This window comes from Marmota monax, unplaced genomic scaffold (genome assembly GCF_021218885.2).
Source record: "Marmota monax isolate L192 unplaced genomic scaffold, Marmota_monax_Labrador192_F-V1.1 WCK01_AAM20220418_F8-fsc00022, whole genome shotgun sequence".
NCBI classification, from domain to species: Eukaryota; Metazoa; Chordata; class Mammalia; order Rodentia; family Sciuridae; genus Marmota; species Marmota monax.
Window position 1 is genome coordinate 27,152,846 of NW_026695215.1, and position 19,178 is coordinate 27,172,023.

The 19,178-nt window shown below is 37.8% G+C and overlaps 1 protein-coding gene across 8 annotated transcripts in view; it reads right to left on the reverse strand.

Moving 5' to 3' along the window:
• The window catches only part of Rbm6 (RNA binding motif protein 6), a 99,286-nt gene that overhangs the window by 40,282 nt on the left and 39,826 nt on the right, over positions 1–19,178 (reverse strand). For 5 of the 8 annotated variants that reach the window (XM_046431302.2, XM_046431301.2, XM_046431304.2 and 2 more), the window contains one exon: positions 10,305–10,378. The exons of 2 other annotated variants lie outside the window; for them this stretch is intronic. In XM_046431302.2, the coding sequence (XP_046287258.1) occupies positions 10,305–10,378 (74 nt within the window). Of the gene's footprint in view, positions 1–10,304; positions 10,379–14,309; positions 16,042–19,178 lie in introns of those variants that run through there. One more of the 8 variants, XM_046431306.2, reaches the window with a different exon arrangement.

The window sequence follows — 19,178 nt, forward strand, 5'->3', positions numbered from 1 at the left end:
GGAATTATAGGTGTGAGCCACCATGTCCAGCTAACATTAGCATTATTAATTTCACCATGTGAGATTAAAAATAATTATTATACTAAATGATTTATTCCATCAATATCCTTTATAAGAAATGTATAAATATAATCTATGAGCTAGAGAATTCTATGGATTAGAATGACAACACCTAAGCACCTGGTACTGAGGAGAAAGGGAAACAAAAATGCACTATAACCTCAGAGTTCAATACATTGGATGACTATCACCTATAGCCTATGAGAATTTCATGATAGAAGAACTATCTGCCGGGGCTGGGGATGTGGCTCAAGCGGTAGGGCGCTCGCCTGGCATGCATGCTGCCCAGGTTCGATCCTCAGCACCACATACAAACAAAGATGTTGTGTCCGCAGAGAACTAAAAAATAAACATTGAAAAATTCTCTCTCTCTCTCTCTCTCTCTCTCTCTCTCTCTCTCTCTCTCCCACTCTCTCTTAAAAAAAAAATGATAGAAGAACTATCTGCCAATGCTAGCTTCAAAAACAATGTCCACTACTGCAAAAGTTTTAACATGGCCATGCCCTCACATCCCTGGATACCTATGCACTTATCCCTTAGACACTGTCAGGACAGGTGCTACTCAGCCCCTTCTCTTATGTCACTCAGACATCTCAATTTCATGAAAAAGGCACTAAACAAAAGCACCACATGGACTAGCTATGTAAAAGATCCAGTTGATATTCAAAGTAATAATGATGCTTTTCAAGCAGTTCTAAATTCCCAGAGGCCAAAAGAAAAACAGAAGCCAAAGAAAAACAGGAATTGGTATAACCAGAATCCAGAATTACAGAATCATCCTTTGGTACAAAACAATTACCAAATTCCAGGTACTTTACATACATTATATACTCTAACTTCAAAATTTCTCTAAAGTAGAACTATGATTATCCCTTTGGATGAGAAAACTTGAGTTTCAAAAGTTAAAAAAGAACCAGAAAGTAATGAATCCAGAATTCTAAATCTTTCTGTCCTATTAATATTAACTCAGCATCATCTGGATGTATTCTCAGTATGAATTTTCCATATTAATTACTTTTTTGTTCCCACAGTGAAATACTGGAGACAGACTAACTTATAAAATAAAGAGGTTTATTTATCTCATAGTTTTAGAGATTCCAAATTTAAGATCAGGCAGCCCCCATTTGTTCAACCTCTGGTGAAGGTAACAGATGGCTTTACATCATGGAGGGAGGATGGTAGGAACAAGTAGCCACTTCTTGACCCAAGAAGCAGAGAACTAAGTGGGGTCAGTTTTAATCTTTTTTTTTTTTTTAACTCAGGGGAATTTGACCACTGAGCCACATTCCCAACCCTATTTTGTATTTTCTTTAGAGACAGGGTCTCACTGAGTTGCTTTAGCACCTTGCCATTGCTGAGGCTGACTTTGAACTCAGGATCCTCCTGTCTCAGCCTCCTAAGCCACTGGGATTACAGGCGTGGGCCACTGTGCCTGGCAGTCTTAGTCTTGTTCCTTTCGTAAAAACACTTTCTTGAAGAACAAGGGAGAACTATCTTTTGAGAATTCTTCCAAAGACTTAAGGCCCTCCCATCAATTCCTACTTCTTAAAGGTACCACAGTACCTTGTATTCAAGATCATAAGTCAAAGTTCTACTTAAGACCACAAACTGAACTGTACTTTTGTATAACCTCCAAGTTAATCCATTAAACATGTCCTGCTTGTTTTTTCTATAACCATTTATATTCCAGTTCTAAAAAGCCATGAGACAGGGCCTGGGTTGTGAATCAGTGGTAGAGTGCTTACTTAGTATGCATGAAACACTGTGTTTGATCCCCAGCACCATATAAAAATAAACAAATAAAATAAGGTATTATGTCCAACTAAAAAATATATATTTTAAAAAAGCCATGAGACAATGAAAATTAGCACCTCACACAATCCCACTTTTGTAAAAAAGTCAAACATTAGTTAAAAATACAAGCTCAAAGATATGTGACAACACTGAAGTACATGGCACATTACAATTTAGAGCAAATTGAAAACTAAATTAGCTGGGTGAGTTGGCATACATTTTTATGCCCAAGTACTTGAGAGGATGAGGTAGGAGGAACACAAGCTCAAGACCAGCCTGGGCAACTTAATGAGACCCTGTCTCAAAATTAAAAATGTTAAAAAAAGGAGATGCAGCTCAGTGATAGAGTGTCTCTGTGTTCAATCCCTAGTGCCACAAAAAAAAATAAATAAATAAAACAAAACTATTTCAATCCACAGAAATAACAAACTTATCATAGAATAGAAGACATATTGGAAGGTCCCCTAAAACAGTCAATGGATCATTGTTTATTTTTCAAGTTTGGAAGTACCTGTTATAATGATAACCTGAGGTATGGCAAAGCCAGAGGCTGGTATGAGAGTTTAGGATTTTAAGGCAAGAAGCTAGATTTCAGCATGGTTTTACTATACTCCGTGTAGCATTATGGGTCTCCTACTCTTAATCTTTTTTTTTTTTTTGGTACCAGAGATTGAATCCAGGGATGCGTCACCACTGAGCAACATTCCCAGTCCTTTTTCTATATTTTATTTAGAGACAGGGTCTCACTGAGTCACTAAGTGCCTCACTAATCTGCTGAAGCTGGCTTTGAACTTGCAATCCTCCTGCCTCAGCCTCTGGAGTTTCTGGGATTACAGGCACCTGGCTCTTACTCTTGAGAGTATTTTAAACTTGAAAGTTAAAGCAGTAGAGAAGCTACTGGAAACCTGAAAGCAGCCCCCTAATCTCAATCAACAGACTCAACAAGAAAGAAAGGGGGGGAGAGGAGGAAGAGAAAAGGAGAAGGGAGAAAGGGAAAGGGAGGAGGAGGGAGAGAAGGAAAGGGAGGAGGAGGGAGAGAAGGAAAGGGAGGGGGAGGGGGAGGGGGAGGGAAAGGGAGGAGGGGGGAGGGAGGGAAAGAGGAGGGAGAAGGGAGGGGGAAGGGAAAGGGAAGGGGAGGGGAAGGGAAAGGGAGGGGAAGGGAAGGGAAAGGGAGGGGAAGGGAAAGAAAGGAGGGAGGGGTAGGGAGGAAGGAGGGGGTAGGGAAAGGAAGGGGGAGGGAGGGAAAGGGAGAAGGAGGGAGGGAGGAAGGGAGAGAAGGAGGGAGGGAGGGAGGGAGGAGGGAGGGAAAGGGAGGAGGGAGGGGGAGGAAAAGGGAGGAGGGAAAGGGAGGGGGAGGGAAAGGGAGGGGGAGGGGGGAGGGAAAGGAAGGGGGAGGGAGGGAAAGGGAGAAGGAGGGAGAGAGGAAGGGAAGGGAGGAGGAGGGAGTGAGGGAAGGGAAGAGGAGGGTGGGAAGTAGGGAGGGAGGGAAGAAAGGAAGAGGGTGGGAGGGAGGGAGGGAAGGAGGCAGGGAAAGGGAGGAGGCAGGGAGGCAGGGAAAGGGAGGAGGAGGGAGGCAGAAAGATTCTCCTGGGCATTTCCACGAAATCCTCTTTTACCAAGTCCAAAACTGTTGTAAGCTAAGATTTTCTTGTTTCAATCAGATGAGAAGTTGGGATGACAAAAAACACACATACAATATTCAATGCATGCCAGGACCAGTTCAAATGTACCTTACATGCATAACTAATTAACTAATTTTAATTTTTTTTAGTTGTCAATGGACTTTATTTATTTTTATGTGGTGCTCAGAATCGAACCCAGTGCCTCACACATGCTAGGCAAGACTCTACCACTGAGCCACAATTCCAGCCCCTGTATTAACTAATTTAATTCACAAAAAGAAGGACACTAGAACACCCAGGCACTGAGAAATTAATCCACTTGCCCAAGTTACACAGTAGAAAGTAACAGAGACAGAATGACTCAACCACGAGAGTAGTTTGCTTCCAGAGTCTATTTTAACTATTACACTATACTATCTCATGTCTAGTCTAGTACTAATCACTGGATGGTAACCAAAATGCATAATCAAATAGCCAATCCTTAAATTCACTATTAATTCTCCAGAATACCCCACTCCTGAGAACAAGAATCTTCCATAATACTTGGTTTGCACTCCTTCTGAACTGCATTTTCCTATGTTCCATCAATCCCTCTGTTGGGGACAATCAGAAGGCACTGGGATTGATGCTTCCAGGCAAAATGACCTGACTCAAGCCACAAGTGGTAGAGGAGTTCTGGCTAGACACTACATTCTCCTGAGTCAAATAATTTTGGGATAAGAGTTGTTTAAGTAAAACTACAACCTTCCTGTTAATTTACATAGATTAGTGGAGAGCTTTTGTTTCTTGGAATGCACACAATTTAAGTACTGAAATATCAGATAGCATTATCTTGTTAACACCTTGAGTACTTTTCCAAAAAGCTGAGTCTTCACTGGCTTTTTTTTTTTTTTTTTTGTGCTGGGGATCTAATCCCAGAGGTGTTTTACCACTAAGCTACATCCCTAGCCCTTTTCATTTTATTTTGGGACAGGGTCTTACCCTTTCCCAAACTGGCCTTGAACTTGCAATCCTCCTGCCTCAGCATCCCAAGTTGCTGGAATTAGTTATGAACCAGCTTTCTTCACTAATTTTTTCCATCATGACCTCACAGTCTTCCCATCACCAAAAATATAAGCTTTTTCCCATGTTGCACTTTAATTTTAATCAAGAAAACAGACCACACTTAAAATTTGGCTTCCTTTTACCTACCTTCACAAACACACAGGCCATCTTGGTATCTTCAATAACCCAAACTCTCTTAATTTTTTCAACATAAAAAACACTATTTCATGGGCTGGGATTGTGGCTCAGCAGTAGAGTGCTCGCCTAGCACAAGTAAGGCACTGGGTTAGATCCTCAGTACCACATAAAAATAAATAAAATAAAGGTACTGTGTCCAACTACAACTAAAAATTAAAAACAAAACACAACACTATTTCATAAAACTTCATGCATTCCAGTTTTCATTCTCCACATTAGAAATAATTCATGTCTGAAGGAATGTTTGTGTTAATAAAAGCATCCTTTTCCTTGCATTTTAGAAAATAAGGTTGATTGGGTCACACACAGAAAGTTAAATAAAAAAATTTAAATAATTATTTTCCCAGAGTTTTTTTAATTAGAGTATTTTAGTATTTATTTTATCTAGACAAAAATTTGCATCACAACTGCAAATTTGAGAAAATGAAACATTACTTCCTATAGGCTAATCGCCAACAGTTTCAGGGAACTAAGTACAAATGGCCATCCACTGAAAAAGATCAATGCATGTGTCAAACATGGTAGCACATGCCTGTAATCCCAGTGACTAAGGAGGCTGAGGCAGGAGGATCATGAATTCAAAGTCAGCTTCAACAATTTAGCGAGGCTCTAAGCCTCTAAATTAATGAGATCCTATCTCAAAATAAAACATAAAACAAAGGGCTGGGGATATGGTGGCTCAGTGGTTAAGCATCCCTGGGTTCAATTCCCAGTACCAACAACAACAAAAAAGAGATCAATGCTTCTTACTCATTTCTCCAAATCTCAGTAAAAAGGCATACATAGCAAAAAAAAAGATATTCACCCTCAATCCCCAGAAATGTGGACAAAAAAGAAAGCCAAAAGCATATAACAGAGGCTGGGGTTGTGGCTCAGCAATAGAGCACTCACCTAGAACGTGTGGGGCACTGGGTTCGATACTCAGCACCACATAAAAAATAAAATGAAGGTATTGTGTCCAACTACAACTAAAAACAAAATAAACAAACAAAAAAACATATAACAGTGTTAGACATACATTTCCTAGCAAAGGTGAAATGAAAGACTAAAGTGTTCACTGGCTTCCCCTTTCTCCTAGATAGACAGATGACAAAGGCTAACCGAATCGTACCTTCATACCTACTGGAAACTACTTCCACAGACAGACAGCTGTTGGCTTAGTGAAATCTCCAGTCATAATGCTCAGGACTGTTGTAGAGAGGCCTACTGTTTGACATCTTCATGTAGACAATGGAAAAGGGATATAAGGGCCCTGATTATCATACCGAGCAACTTCATTACTGCATACAAACCCAGAATATTCAGCAAAGAAAGCTAGTAGAAATCTCTTTTATTCCCACCCCTAAACCTACAAGGGTCAATAAATAAAAGACTATTTCACACAAAGAGGACAGTGAAAAATTATGAAAAATGCAACTCAGCCAGGTACAGTGGTACACACCTATAATCCTAGCACTCAAGAGGCTGAGCCAAAACTGATCACAAGTTTGAAGCCAGCTTCAGTAATGTAACTAGGTCCTAAGCAACTTAATGAGACCATGTCTCTCTCACCAAACCAATAAATAAATAAGCAAGCAAGCTTGAAACATTTAATAGAAATTCCAGAAGTATAAACACACTCACACTTGGGCCCTACTCAAAAGTAATGATCTCTGATGATCTATGATCATCAGAATCTGTATCAAGTTGTTAACTAAAAATTGGAGGAAAGGAGAATAAATGAGTGGACAGAAATATTTCACCTACCATAAACACTTTATTCATTCTGAAGTCAGAATTTCTTCCCCCCATATTATTATGTCTTTCAGAAGATCCTTAACTACTGTGTCATAAGGAGCTTAATCTACATGCATTTCATCAATTTTAATAAGCCCAAAATATAAAAATATATTTATTTTCCTAGAATTATGATTAGAAATTACCTGACATATGGAGGAAGGGGAAGGAAGAGAAAAAGAACATAATCATGTAATATCAAATGCTCACTAAGTGCCAGGTGCTATGCCAAGTGATTTACCCACATTATTCACCTAACCAAGAGTCATTATGTAATGTCACTTCTCAAGAAGCTCCCTAACCATCTCATTTATTCTTTCAATACCTTGCTTCATTTTCTCTCTCAACACTATCAAATATTGTATTATTTTATCAACTTTCTGATATCATTTTCCTCCAGTTAAAAATAAAGTTATATATACTCTGTCCTTCCCTGCAGCATCTCTAGTATCCTAACAAGAACCCCTTGAGATACTGGGAACAGAGGGAACTGAGGCCTCAGGAGGTTAAGAAACATGCCAAAGATAACCCAACTAGGGAATAACATCTGACTACAGATGCATTCCTTTCTATCTTTCTTTTCTTTTTTTGAGAACACTAAGGATTGAACCCAGGATTTCAAGCACGTTACGAAAGCACTCTACCACAGAGATACATCCCCATCCCTGCCTTCCTTTAAGTATGAAAAATTATATTATATTATATTACCTGAGTATGAAAAATTCTCTAGAGATTTCATTCTCAAAAATTTTCCTTTCAGAACAATATGCACACAACCTATGGTAAAGGCTACTAAAAGAATGCTGATTTAATCATAAAATCTATGCAGTTCAGTGAGAGGATTCTATCACATAGTAGTGCCAGCAATCTGTCCTATGAGTAGTGGAGGAATAAAAATTTAGGAAATGAGGCTGGGGTTATGGCTCAGTGGTATAGCATTTGCCTCACATGTGTGAGGCACTGGGTTCAATTCTTAGCACTGCACATAAATAAATAAATAAATATCCATCAACAACTAAAAATATATATTTATAAAAAATAGGAAATGGGGTTTGACTATATAAGGATATGGAAGGTATCTTAATGAGGATCAACTCTAATGAATACTAAAAATTAGATCAGACAAAAATATGGAGCTTGAGAGAATAGTCTATGGGATTTGTGAGCACTATTTAATCTCCAAATCCTTTCTAGATATTATTAGGTCCTTGAAGTTAGAGGCTACCCCCCTTAATTATATTCCTGGCAGTACATGCCTATAATCCCAGCAATTTGGGGAGGCTGAGCCCAAGGGAGGATTGCCAAGTTCAAGGACAGTTTTAACCTTTAGTGAGATCCTGCCTAAAAATAAAAAGGGCTGGGGAATATAGCTCAGTAGCAAAACACCCTTGGGTTCTGTATCCTAAACAATAAATAAATAAATACATTAATTAATTAATTAATTGTATTCCTGAAAAACAGCACCACTTTGTATCCTATGCATAAGGACTACTATCTGTCAAAACACTCTAGTTCATAATTGAAAGATTACTGGCCCTGCTCCTGCTTTATTCACTGAACAGGGATCATTTATCAGGGATCTGGAAGACTTAAGAATGTTCCCAGAATGAAGAGGGTAAGGCAAAATGTTGGTAAGTAACCTCCTCTCAATACCATTGATGTAATTGAGCATTTTCCCATATGTGGTCCAATAGAAAATGTGCCCAAGAAAATCCTTGGTTTTACAAAAGGCTGCATTAGTTCTGTTTGAAATTATCTTTTAGAGGACTGGATACTTCAGATGAAATTTTTTGTTGGAATGGAGGGAAGAGCCAGAAAAGAAATATTGATATTTTTAAATCAAAGATTAAACAATGCTGATAAAAATTAATGCCACTCTAGGAAAAATATATAATAATAATACAGGCGGGCACAGTGGTGCATGCCTATAATCCTAGCAGCTTAGGAGTCTGAGGCAGGAATAATTCAAAGTTAGCCTCAGCAAAAGCGAGGCATTAAGCAACTAAATAGACCCTGCCTCTAAATTAAAAAAAAAAAAAAAAAAAAAGTGGGGGCTGGAGATGTGGCTCAGTGGTCAAGTGCCCAAGTTCAATCCCTTGTACTCCAAAACAAAACAAAAAGAATAATAATACAAAAGATATGGGCTGGGGATGTGGCTCAAGCGGTAGCATGCTCGCCTGGCATGCGTGGGGCCCGGGTTCGATCCTCAGCACCACATACAAACAAAGATGTTGTGCCCGCCGATAACTAAAAATAAATAAATAAATATTTAAAAAAAAAAAAAAAAGATATGGCATCTCCTCAATTATAGTTCCACTACTCCCAGAATTAAGTACTGTGGCAAAAAACTGATAGGAACAACTTGCTTATAACTTAAAACTATGTTCTCAAATTTGTTCAGACTGTTGAAAAAAACCATAAAAATATAGATTTAACCCTTTATTCTCTTCAAAACTGGAGAGTGCTGATTTAATCATGAAGCCGATGCAGTTTAGCGAGGGAGGATTCTATCATGTGGCAGTGCCAACAGTGAAAGAATAAAAATCTAGGAAATGTGGTTAACTACATAAGGAGATAAAAAATCCCCATAAAAAAAATTTTTGGAGTACAATTTCTGATAAAAACTAATATTTGCTTGATGATTGATTCAGTGATGAACACTGAATAGTCAGTAAGAACCCTTTTAAGTCAATAAGAACCCTGTTAACCCTGCGTTCTCTGAGGTTTTGACAGTGCTTATGCTAATAAGATGTAAGGTTATCAAAAGGTTTTTTCATATCAATGCTTGCTCCCAAAGCATTTAGGGTATGCCATTTCCATATCCATAAAGGGAAAATACAGCCAAAGAAGGAAACAATGTAATGAGTCATGCTGAGTGGAGCAAAGAGGAAAAAATCTCATGTAAAAACTACTTTTCTCTGACACAGCCTTCTTTTGAGATGCTGGGCTCACTGCAATCACATTGTTAAGAAAAGGCAGTGGGTACATAAAAATCAATATTCCTAAATTTCTTATTCCCACTTTACAGATGGAGGAACTGAGACACCACAAAGAAAACTACTTTCCCCCAAGGAAACATTGTGTCAAGGCAAATTCTATCTATTTAGCAATTCCTCCCCAAAACTACCAGGCAGGGTTCAATTAAAAATACAGATTAGAATTCTAGGTGACAAGCCAAATAGCTCCAAATGGATCAAACATAAGATAAGTACAGATTTAGATACACCAGCTCTGACTATATGCAGTCAAGGACTTGAACATGAAATTCCAACTGGCAAAGAACAATGATGAATGCAATGGACACAATCCACTCCTCTCTCCTCCCTAATAGCCTTCTTTTAAAAGAAGCGCACATACAGGAAGGACCTTGGTGCCACAGAAGTCACCATCAGTGGACTTAACCCTTGGTCTGCATGTGACTACTGGCCTAGAACTGCTGTGCCAGGCAGATCCTTGGGGACAATCAAGGATCATTCTTTGCTTCAGGATTCCCATCTCAGTCACATTCTAGAAGGAAGCACTCCAGGCCTGTCATATTTTTCCATCTAAAGTCTTTGGAATCTAATCCAACCACAACTGGGCTCTAGTTTTTAAAACACACTCTGTACCCATTAACTCTTCTAGAGAAACATTCCCAGGATTTTAAAAATTTCTCCTCCTAACTGTTTTTTGGTAGGATATGGTATGCGCTAAAGATACTTGATTTCTTGAACCTCTTCAAAGTGAAATTATTTGAAACCCTCCCTCCCCATACATTTAAAAAAAAAAAAAAAATCCTTCCAGCATCATTTGACCGAAGTATAAAGCAACCTGGTTGGCCTCCATGCATCCGATGGCATCTTCCAAGAGTGAAAATTCCACGCAGACATAGCCATAGTCGTAACCTGGGGACAGCATTTAAATACAGACGGGAGTGGTGTTAGTGCCTTGCAAACACAAAAGACACACTTAAATCCCCTGTTTGTGAACCCCTTAAACATAAGCCCTCCCAACTAGCTTCTCCCTCCCCTATACAAGGCAAAGTTGCTACCCCAAATAGAAAAAAGTACTGAAGGAGAAAGTCTGGATGTTTCTGAACTTTTGAGATTCATCCCAAACTGGCTTTTTGCTATTAACCAAGAAGATCTTTGCCCTCTTTAGCACTGTCGATCTGTCGAAGGTGCCCCACAACAGGGTAATCCCACAGAAAGTTCATGTGGGAACCCAAAACATTTCTTCTGGAAAAACAAAATCAACAAGAACACGAAATTATCTGGGGGGGGGAAAGTATCCAGAGAGAAGGAGAAGCAATTATTCAATGCTAAGCTAATAATCATCACTTTTCAAATAGAAACCACTTTCAAAGAGAAGTACTGACAATCTGAAGTAAACATTCTGTTTAGTTATCACAGGAAGTTTCTGGTTAGCAGGGGAGAGACCATGTCAGGTCTTCTCTTTGTTTCCTTATATCAAACAACTCAAATTGTTTCAGCTAAAATCTTTATGAAAGGAAGGAGGTATTCAAGTATAAATACTAATAGTTGGGTCCAAAATTATGTCTTTCCTATCGGGGGAAAGACAGGTGTTGCTAGCAATCAATAAATGTTCAAGAATTGTATACACCATTAGAGTTATAAAATACCCTTCACCTTAACCCTGAAGAAGTGTTATTTGTAGCATGGGCCTACAGCTGTCATGACCCCTGAGATTGGGAAGTCATGGAATTTATAGGCTGCTGAACTCTAATACTAACTCATCCTATCATTTCCCTAATACTGCCTCTATATGACAACAAAAATACACTTGTCATTGTAATGCTCCACAAGTGGCTTCCTCAGTTCCTCCACTGCCTCATAGGATAAAGAAAATTATCTCTAGGAGTGGCACTCTTTAAATGGAATATCAAGGAAAAGATGTGATTTGTTCAGATGAGAAATAAAACTCAAAAAAAGTAAAACAACTCAAAGTCCATTTCATTGTGAGCACAAAATATATAGGAACAACAGGAAACTGAATCAAGGTATCAAAGACACATACACACACAAACAAACAAAAAAAAATCCTAGGGCAATAGAAAATATAACTTGGCTGGCACTATAGCTCAGTGGTAGAGCACACAGTGAGCCTGCATTGAGGCGCTGGGTTCAACCCTCACACCAAAAAAGAAAAGGGGGGAAAAAAAGAAAGTATAACTTGAAGAATATCAAATTTAGCTGGACATGGTGGCACACACCTATAATCCCAGCAATACAGGTGATTTAGGCAGGAAAATCATAAATTTGAGGGAGCCTGGCCAACTTAGTGAGAACCTATCTCAAAATAAAACATAAAAAGGGCTGGGGATATAGCTTAGCAGTAGAATGTTCCTGAGCTCAATCTGAGGGACGACCCCCCCAACCCCCCACAAAAAAATATATTTGATTAAATGAGTAGGATTCCTTGTTATGAGAAATTAATGGCCTAAATGTTTTGTTATGATAATAATTTTTCACTTTTAGACTTGTTAAATACTCCAAGTTCACTATGAAATGTTACAATGATACCAGATGAGCCTTCCTTTGACTTTTAGGAAATGACTAGGAAGAAAAAACAAAAGCTGCTGGGCATGGAGGCACAGGCCTGTAATCCTAGCTGCTCAGGAGGTCAAAACAGGAGTTCAAAGTCAGCCTCAGCAAAAGCCAGGTGCTAAGCAATTCAGTGAGATCCTGTCTCTAAATGAAACACAAAACAGGGCTAGGGATGTGGCTCAGTGGTTGAGTGGCTCTGAGTTCAATTCCCAGTAACACCCCCACACACACAAAAAAAAGAAACAAACTCTACTAGAAATGTCAGCAGTGCTTTAGGCTGAAAGGCAGATTTTCTACTCTAATTTCACATTTTAGGCTAATAGATTAAAACTAGGACCAACAGATTAAAATGAATTCAATCTATTTAAATTTATCACAAAAGCAAGTTCTGATTAGTAATTCTTTGAAGAAACAATATACATACTTATATATATCTCATGAAAAATACAAATTGTTTTGTTACTTAATTCAAGTGAATTTTCTTGACCAAATTCAATGAATACCTGAAACATAAAATATTCTCCATTTTATAAAGGGTTCAGAATATTCTTTGGAAATTTTGTAGAATAAAAGAAGGAACTAAGATAACTGTTATCGCCAAATATCTACTGCAAACACTCAAAAGCATGTCCATAACCAGAAACAGCTAACCATGGAACAAGCAGATGTGCTTTTAAATGTGTTGATTATCTCTACAGTTATTCAAAGGAGTGCCCAGGCCAACAAAAAGTAGATGGCTTCATAGCTACCAAAATGCAAAGCATGGAAAACTAACACAAAATTGCCAAGCCTTAAGTTTCCTTCCTATGCTTCAAAAAGTGACTGGAATGACCCAGAAGAACACAGAATAGAATCTGTTAATAGAAACAGAGAGAGAAGATCCATGATAATGTCCACCTTTTGCTAAACAACAAAACTAAAATTGCTGCGAAGGAAAACATACCATCTATAGGAGACATTATCTAATAGCATCTGTACACATCAACCCTATTGTAATATTAAATTCACAAGCCCACCACTCAATTTCTTCTGCTTGAAACTTTAGCTATCAAAAAAGAACTGAAATTTCAGGTTTAATTATACTGCATAAAACTTTTTTAAAAAGTGAAGTACTCAAACGTGATCTCAGGCATTCCATGTGTTCAAAACTCATAGTTGTACCCTGACCCCGAAGACTCAGATTGCCAAAAGACAATACAAATAATATTTATGTAGAACTTGTTGGAACGAGGCTCAATTGCAGAACCCTTTACACAGACTGATGTACTACTCATGAGACTACCTTATAAGGCAAATATTATAAATCTCATTTTACTGATAGGGAAACAGGCAAAGAAAGGATATGGTGCTAAAAGTCACCTTAATGATAAGTATCAATACTGTGCTCTTTTATCTAGGCAGTCCAGATTCTAATGAATGCTTTTAACCATACACTGGATAGCCTCTCATTCTTTTTTCTTTTTCACAAAAAAGACTGAACCCAGGGTCTTGTGCATGCAAGGCAAGCACTCTACCACCTGAGCTATATCCCCAGCCCCTTTCATTCTTTTAATAAGATTCTATATTGATTAAATACACTGAATTCCAAATTTTACCCAGTCCAGTTACATTTAGGGTCCCATATGCCTGAGAATAGCTTAACAATACAGCAGCTATTCCCATTTTAAAATATCAGTGACTGGCCAGGCATGGTGGTGAACACCCGTAATCCCAGAGGTTTGGCAGACTGAGGCAGAAGGGCTGCAAATTCAAACCAGCCTGAGCAACTTAGTGAGACCTTCAGCAACTTAGCAAGACACTGTTTCAAAATATATAATTGAAAAGGGCTGGGGATGTAACTCAGTAGTAAAATATCCCTAAGCTCAATCCCCAGTACAAAAAAAAAAAAAAGAAAGAATCTATTGCAGAACCAGTGTGAACGGGCCTGAATAAGCAAGACAGAAAGCATTCATTCAAGAAATGAGTCTACTGGCTCCCCAAATTCTTCTGAAAAGACAACTTAAATGTTTTATTATAAATTATGGCTATAAAAATTACATAGTACCATGGAAAGATACTTGATATAGTATATTTTAAAAGCTTCACAAATGAATATACCCTTGTGAATAATTACTTAAAATGTGTATTTTTTAAAAAAAGGACTGGAATTAAATACAATGAAATTAAATCTAACTCAAAGGTTAGAAACAACAAAAAAAAAATCAGCTGTGAGATGAAAACCATGTACGTCAAATCATACTTGGAGACCCCAAGGTAAAGAATAACATACCATCTTTCAATAAAGGTAAGTCCAACATTGCCAGTTTTTCCTCCAGCGTTGCAACAGATCATTTTTCCTTTGGTTGACACCAGATGAAGTGGTTGGCTTGCATTTAAGGGCCATAATGTATGAAAAATATATTGCTTTAAGTAACAGAATCACAGCAAGCACAGTAAATGCTCACACTCAGAGAAACTTGGAAATGGAAACCAACTGAAGCCATGGCTAAATCTCATCCCCATCTTCCATGATCATTCCATGAGAGGGAAAATAGGGAGTGGGGTAGAGGGAGGGAGACAGGATTCAAGAAAGCATAGATGAATATACAAAAATCTGAAAATGCATATAATGCAACACAACTGTATACGAAAATGATTACAATGGTTGTATTGCTATAATAGGATAATCAGGGATTTATTTTATTTCCCAAATGTAATTTTATAATTCACAGAAAAGGTTCTTGTAGGCACAGAAGATAATCCACCTAAAGAAATAACACTCCAAAAACAACCAAACAACTTTATAGTCTAAATTGCTAGGAACCATTTGAAATCATCAATAGTAAAGTTAGTCTTGACAGTATAAAAGAGATTTTTACCACAAAGACTATCTTTTCCTTCAACTATAACTTGCTGAGAAGAAGACAGGTGGGCTAATGGGTCTTTACAGGGATTGAACCCAGGGCATTCTACACTGAGTTACACCCTCATCCTTTTTATTTTTTATTTTGAGACAAGGACTCATTAAGTTGCTTGGAGCCTAAGTTGCTAAGGCTGGCCTCAAGCATGTGATCCTCCTGCCTCAGCCTCCCGAATCCCGGGGGTTACAGCATGTACCACCACATCTGGCTGTTCTTTACCTTAGATAAACTGGTAAATGATTCCCCAAATTCTGTGATGGGTCCTAGCAAATTACTGAACTTGAAGGGGGAAATTATGGGAAGGATAGCTTTGTAGCCAAGTCAGACAAAGTGCAGATAACCTTGAAACTTGACACTGGCAACTGGTGTCTGAAGAAAGGGGTTTTTGTTATTGTTGTTGTTTTTGCTGCTAGGATGCAACACAGGGCCTCACAAGTCATGCAAGCCCTCTACACTCAACCCCCAATAAAAGTGGTCTTGAGGGACTGAGTTCTTAACTTAAACCTGTAGACTCTTAAAGTTCTTAACTTAAACCTGTGGATTCAGATAGTATCAGAATTTAATTGCACTGAAGGACACCCTGTTGGTGTCAGAATGGATTGGTGTCAAGAGGAGGAAAAAAACCTTTCACCATCTCTCTGCTTCCATGACACAGGAAACAAGCATTGCTTTACACTAATATCATTCTTGAACAAGTTCATATATCCAACTCTCAATTTCACTTGAGATTTATTTTCTCCCTACTTTACACCCAAGTTCAACCGCAAACACCACTGTTTCTAGGTAACTTAAGGGCAGCACTAGTCTTTCAGGCAGCCATTTTTAAATAAATAGAGGCTTATTCTTGATTAAGATTTCCCCCCAAAATGGTCCATTTCACCAGATCTGTATATACATTTGCCAAACATATCCATTCCCTCATAAACAAGGTGAGTACATTCTAGGGTTCCATATTAATCCAGAAACTAAAAATTTAAAAAAAGTTTTTCTAATAAATAATAATTTCTAAAATGACACAACAGAAACTCTACTCTCAGGCTAGGGGTGTAGCTCATCATTAGCATACCCCAAATCCTGGTTTCCCTGACAAGCACAAAAAGAAACAGAAAACTCTATTACCTTAACATGATACACAATATCATTAGAATTGCATGGTTTTTTGGTTTTTAGTTGGTTTTGTTGTTGTTGTTTTGATACTGGGATTGAACCCAGGGGCACTTAGCCCTTTTTTATATTTTATTCAGAGATAGGATCTTGCTGAGTTGCTTAGGGCCTTGCTAAATTGCTGAGGCTGGCTTTATTTAAATTCACAATTCTCCTACTTCAGCCTCCCAAATTGCTGGTATTACAGGCATGCACCTCCATGCCTAGCCACTGCTGTTTTAAAAATTAAGTCTGTTAGGAAAATTTTCTTGAGAGATTCTACACTCAAAGCTCTATTTCTACCTTTTACACCTGTTAGCTTGTCCTTTGGGGATGAATAAACATATCCTTAAACCACAAATAGTATTTAACTAACAAATCACACAAAATGTACATATAGCAGCTGGGAATTTCTATATTTCTTATATTGCACATGATACAACATAAGACAATATCGCTGTTAATTTCTTCTTTGATTTAGAGACAAAGAATGGAAAATGTTTGGTTTGTGACATAAACCCAGTTAATATAAGTCTCTAGGGAAAACTAATGAAGTTTGGTTGAATGTGATGATTTTCCTATTTTACTATCACTTGGGGACATTTGATGTTTTTTTTTTTTAAATGACCTTATCTAGCTATACTTTTCTCTTTTTTTAACATTTATTTTTTAGAAGTAGTTGGACACAATACCTTTATTTTATTTATTTATTTTTATGTGGTGCTGAGGATCGAACCCAGGGCCTCACACATGCTAGACAAGCATTCTACTGCTAAGCCACAATCCCAGCCCCTAGCTATATTCTTTTCAGCATAGCTGTGAAATGCTATTCCACAGCCCTTTCCCCAGTTTTTATACCAAGAGATTTTTCTATCATGTGTTTGATAATTATGACAACCAGCATTCTTTTTTTTTTTTTTTTTTTTTTTGCAGTGTTGGGGGTTGAACCCATGGCCTCATACATATATCGGTAAAGGCACACTACTACCATGCAGTCACATGCCAAGCCCCCAAAGTTTTACTTTTTTTCTGTGTGTGGTGCTGGGGATTGAACCCAGGGCCTTGTGCATATGAGGCAAGCACTCTACAAACTGAGCTATATCCCCAGCCCTCAAAATTTCACTTTTGACAAAAGCAGAAGCATATGTGAATGTCCAAAGTAAGCACAGGACAAAGGAATGTTTTGTTTTGTTTTAATCTGAGTTCCCTGCTCCTTCTACTCTTAAAGCCACTGAATGAACGATAGACATAAAGATGCCTCTTCACGAAAAATGAAAAAAAAGAAAAAAAAAATGATAGGGATGGAGGCAGGGAGTATAGCTGAGTGGTACAGTCTAGCATGCACAAGACCCTGGGTTCAATTCCAAGCACCACAAAGAATGGGGGCTGAGGAGAAGAAAAGGACACTTCTCCAATACTGGAACCTTTAAAAGTTTCTATGTATAAAACAGCTACTCTCCTCTAGTATTACAAAGAGTGGGGGGATAGATATGCACTGGAGCCAGACAAGATGGCATACACCTACAATTTGGAAGGCCAAGGCAGAAGGATAGCTTAAACCCAGTAATTCAAGGTCAGCCTGGGCAACATAGCAAAACCCCATCCAAAAAACATAAACAAAACTATATATTGGAATACAGGTATAATCAGTCTTCTTTCAGTAAACACACCAAAAAGCTATATCCATCTATATTTATTTTTCTCTACTTTTCTGATCATTTCCTATAAGACCCCAGAAAATTTTGTCTCTACAATTCAAGGCACATGGGCTGGGGTTGTGGCTCAGTGGTAGAGCACATGCTTAGCATGTGTGAGACACTGGGTTCAAGTCTCAACACCACATAAAAATAAATAAAGGTCCACCAATAACTAATAAAATAAAAAATAATAATAATTCAAGGGACATCACAAGTTAAATACATACTGATCTGACTAATGATTACCTTCAAGCATTCATTTAGGTGTTAGTCTTTTAAATTTTGTTGCTCCTAAATGTCTAAATTTTTTAATGTGTCCCCCAAAGTTCATGTGTTGGAAACTTAATGCCCAAAACAACAAAGTTTGGAGATGGGGCTATTAAGAGGTGATTAGGTCATGAGGGTTCTGCCTTTATAAATGAATTAACGTTATTGTGGGAGTGGGTTTCTAATAGAATGAGTTCAACCTACTTCCTCTCACTCCCTGTCTCGGCCTTCCACCTTTCACAATGGAATGACACAGCATGAAGGCCTTTGCCACACATAAGTTCCTTGACATTGTAGTTCCCAATCTCCAGAACAATAAGAAAAAAAATTTCTTATAAATTACCCAGTCTGTGGTGTTCTGTTATAGCAACACAAAAATAATTAACCACATCCTATTGTCATCCTATAGTAACTTTATGATTAGAAATGACCAAGCGCTTTTCATCAATAATTATCTAAAGTAATAAATTCTTCAAACTTTCAAGCAAAAAGAATCTGATGTGTAAGAATTCCCAGATTCCTTTACAAAAACAGAAGATGCTATGAACTGTTCAGAAAAGGAATACAAAACATTTATTCCAGATATCCATTTTCCACAAAAATTGAGGCTCCTTACAGTCAAATACTGTGTTGCTCATGTTCATCAGCTTATACCCAGCATCTCAATACACCCAGATATTGCTTAGATGAATGAATCAATTAACAAATAACAATACAATGGTGAGCCACATACTAATCAAGATGGCACATATTTGGTGGATAACACAAAAGAATGAATTGTATCAAGGTTAAAGAGCACTGTTATATTTTAAGATGAAAATATAACATTTTCTAGGCATAAAATAATGAACTTAACTGAAACTAGGGACAGTCAATTATGAACTCTATCGGAAAGATGTAAGTACCAACCAGGCCTTTAGTATCTGAACTTAAATTCCGTATATTCTCTTTACTCATAATAATATCTTTAAGAAATCAATCAATTTTTTTGTGTGACTTTTCAGTCAATTTTCAAGAAAGTTTTTTTTTTTTTTTTTTTTAATGGAAACAGAATTCAAACATTATTGATTCACCCTTTTAAAGTTTATAGTTCACCACCAGGTGCAGTGGCTCAGGCCTGTAATCACAGAG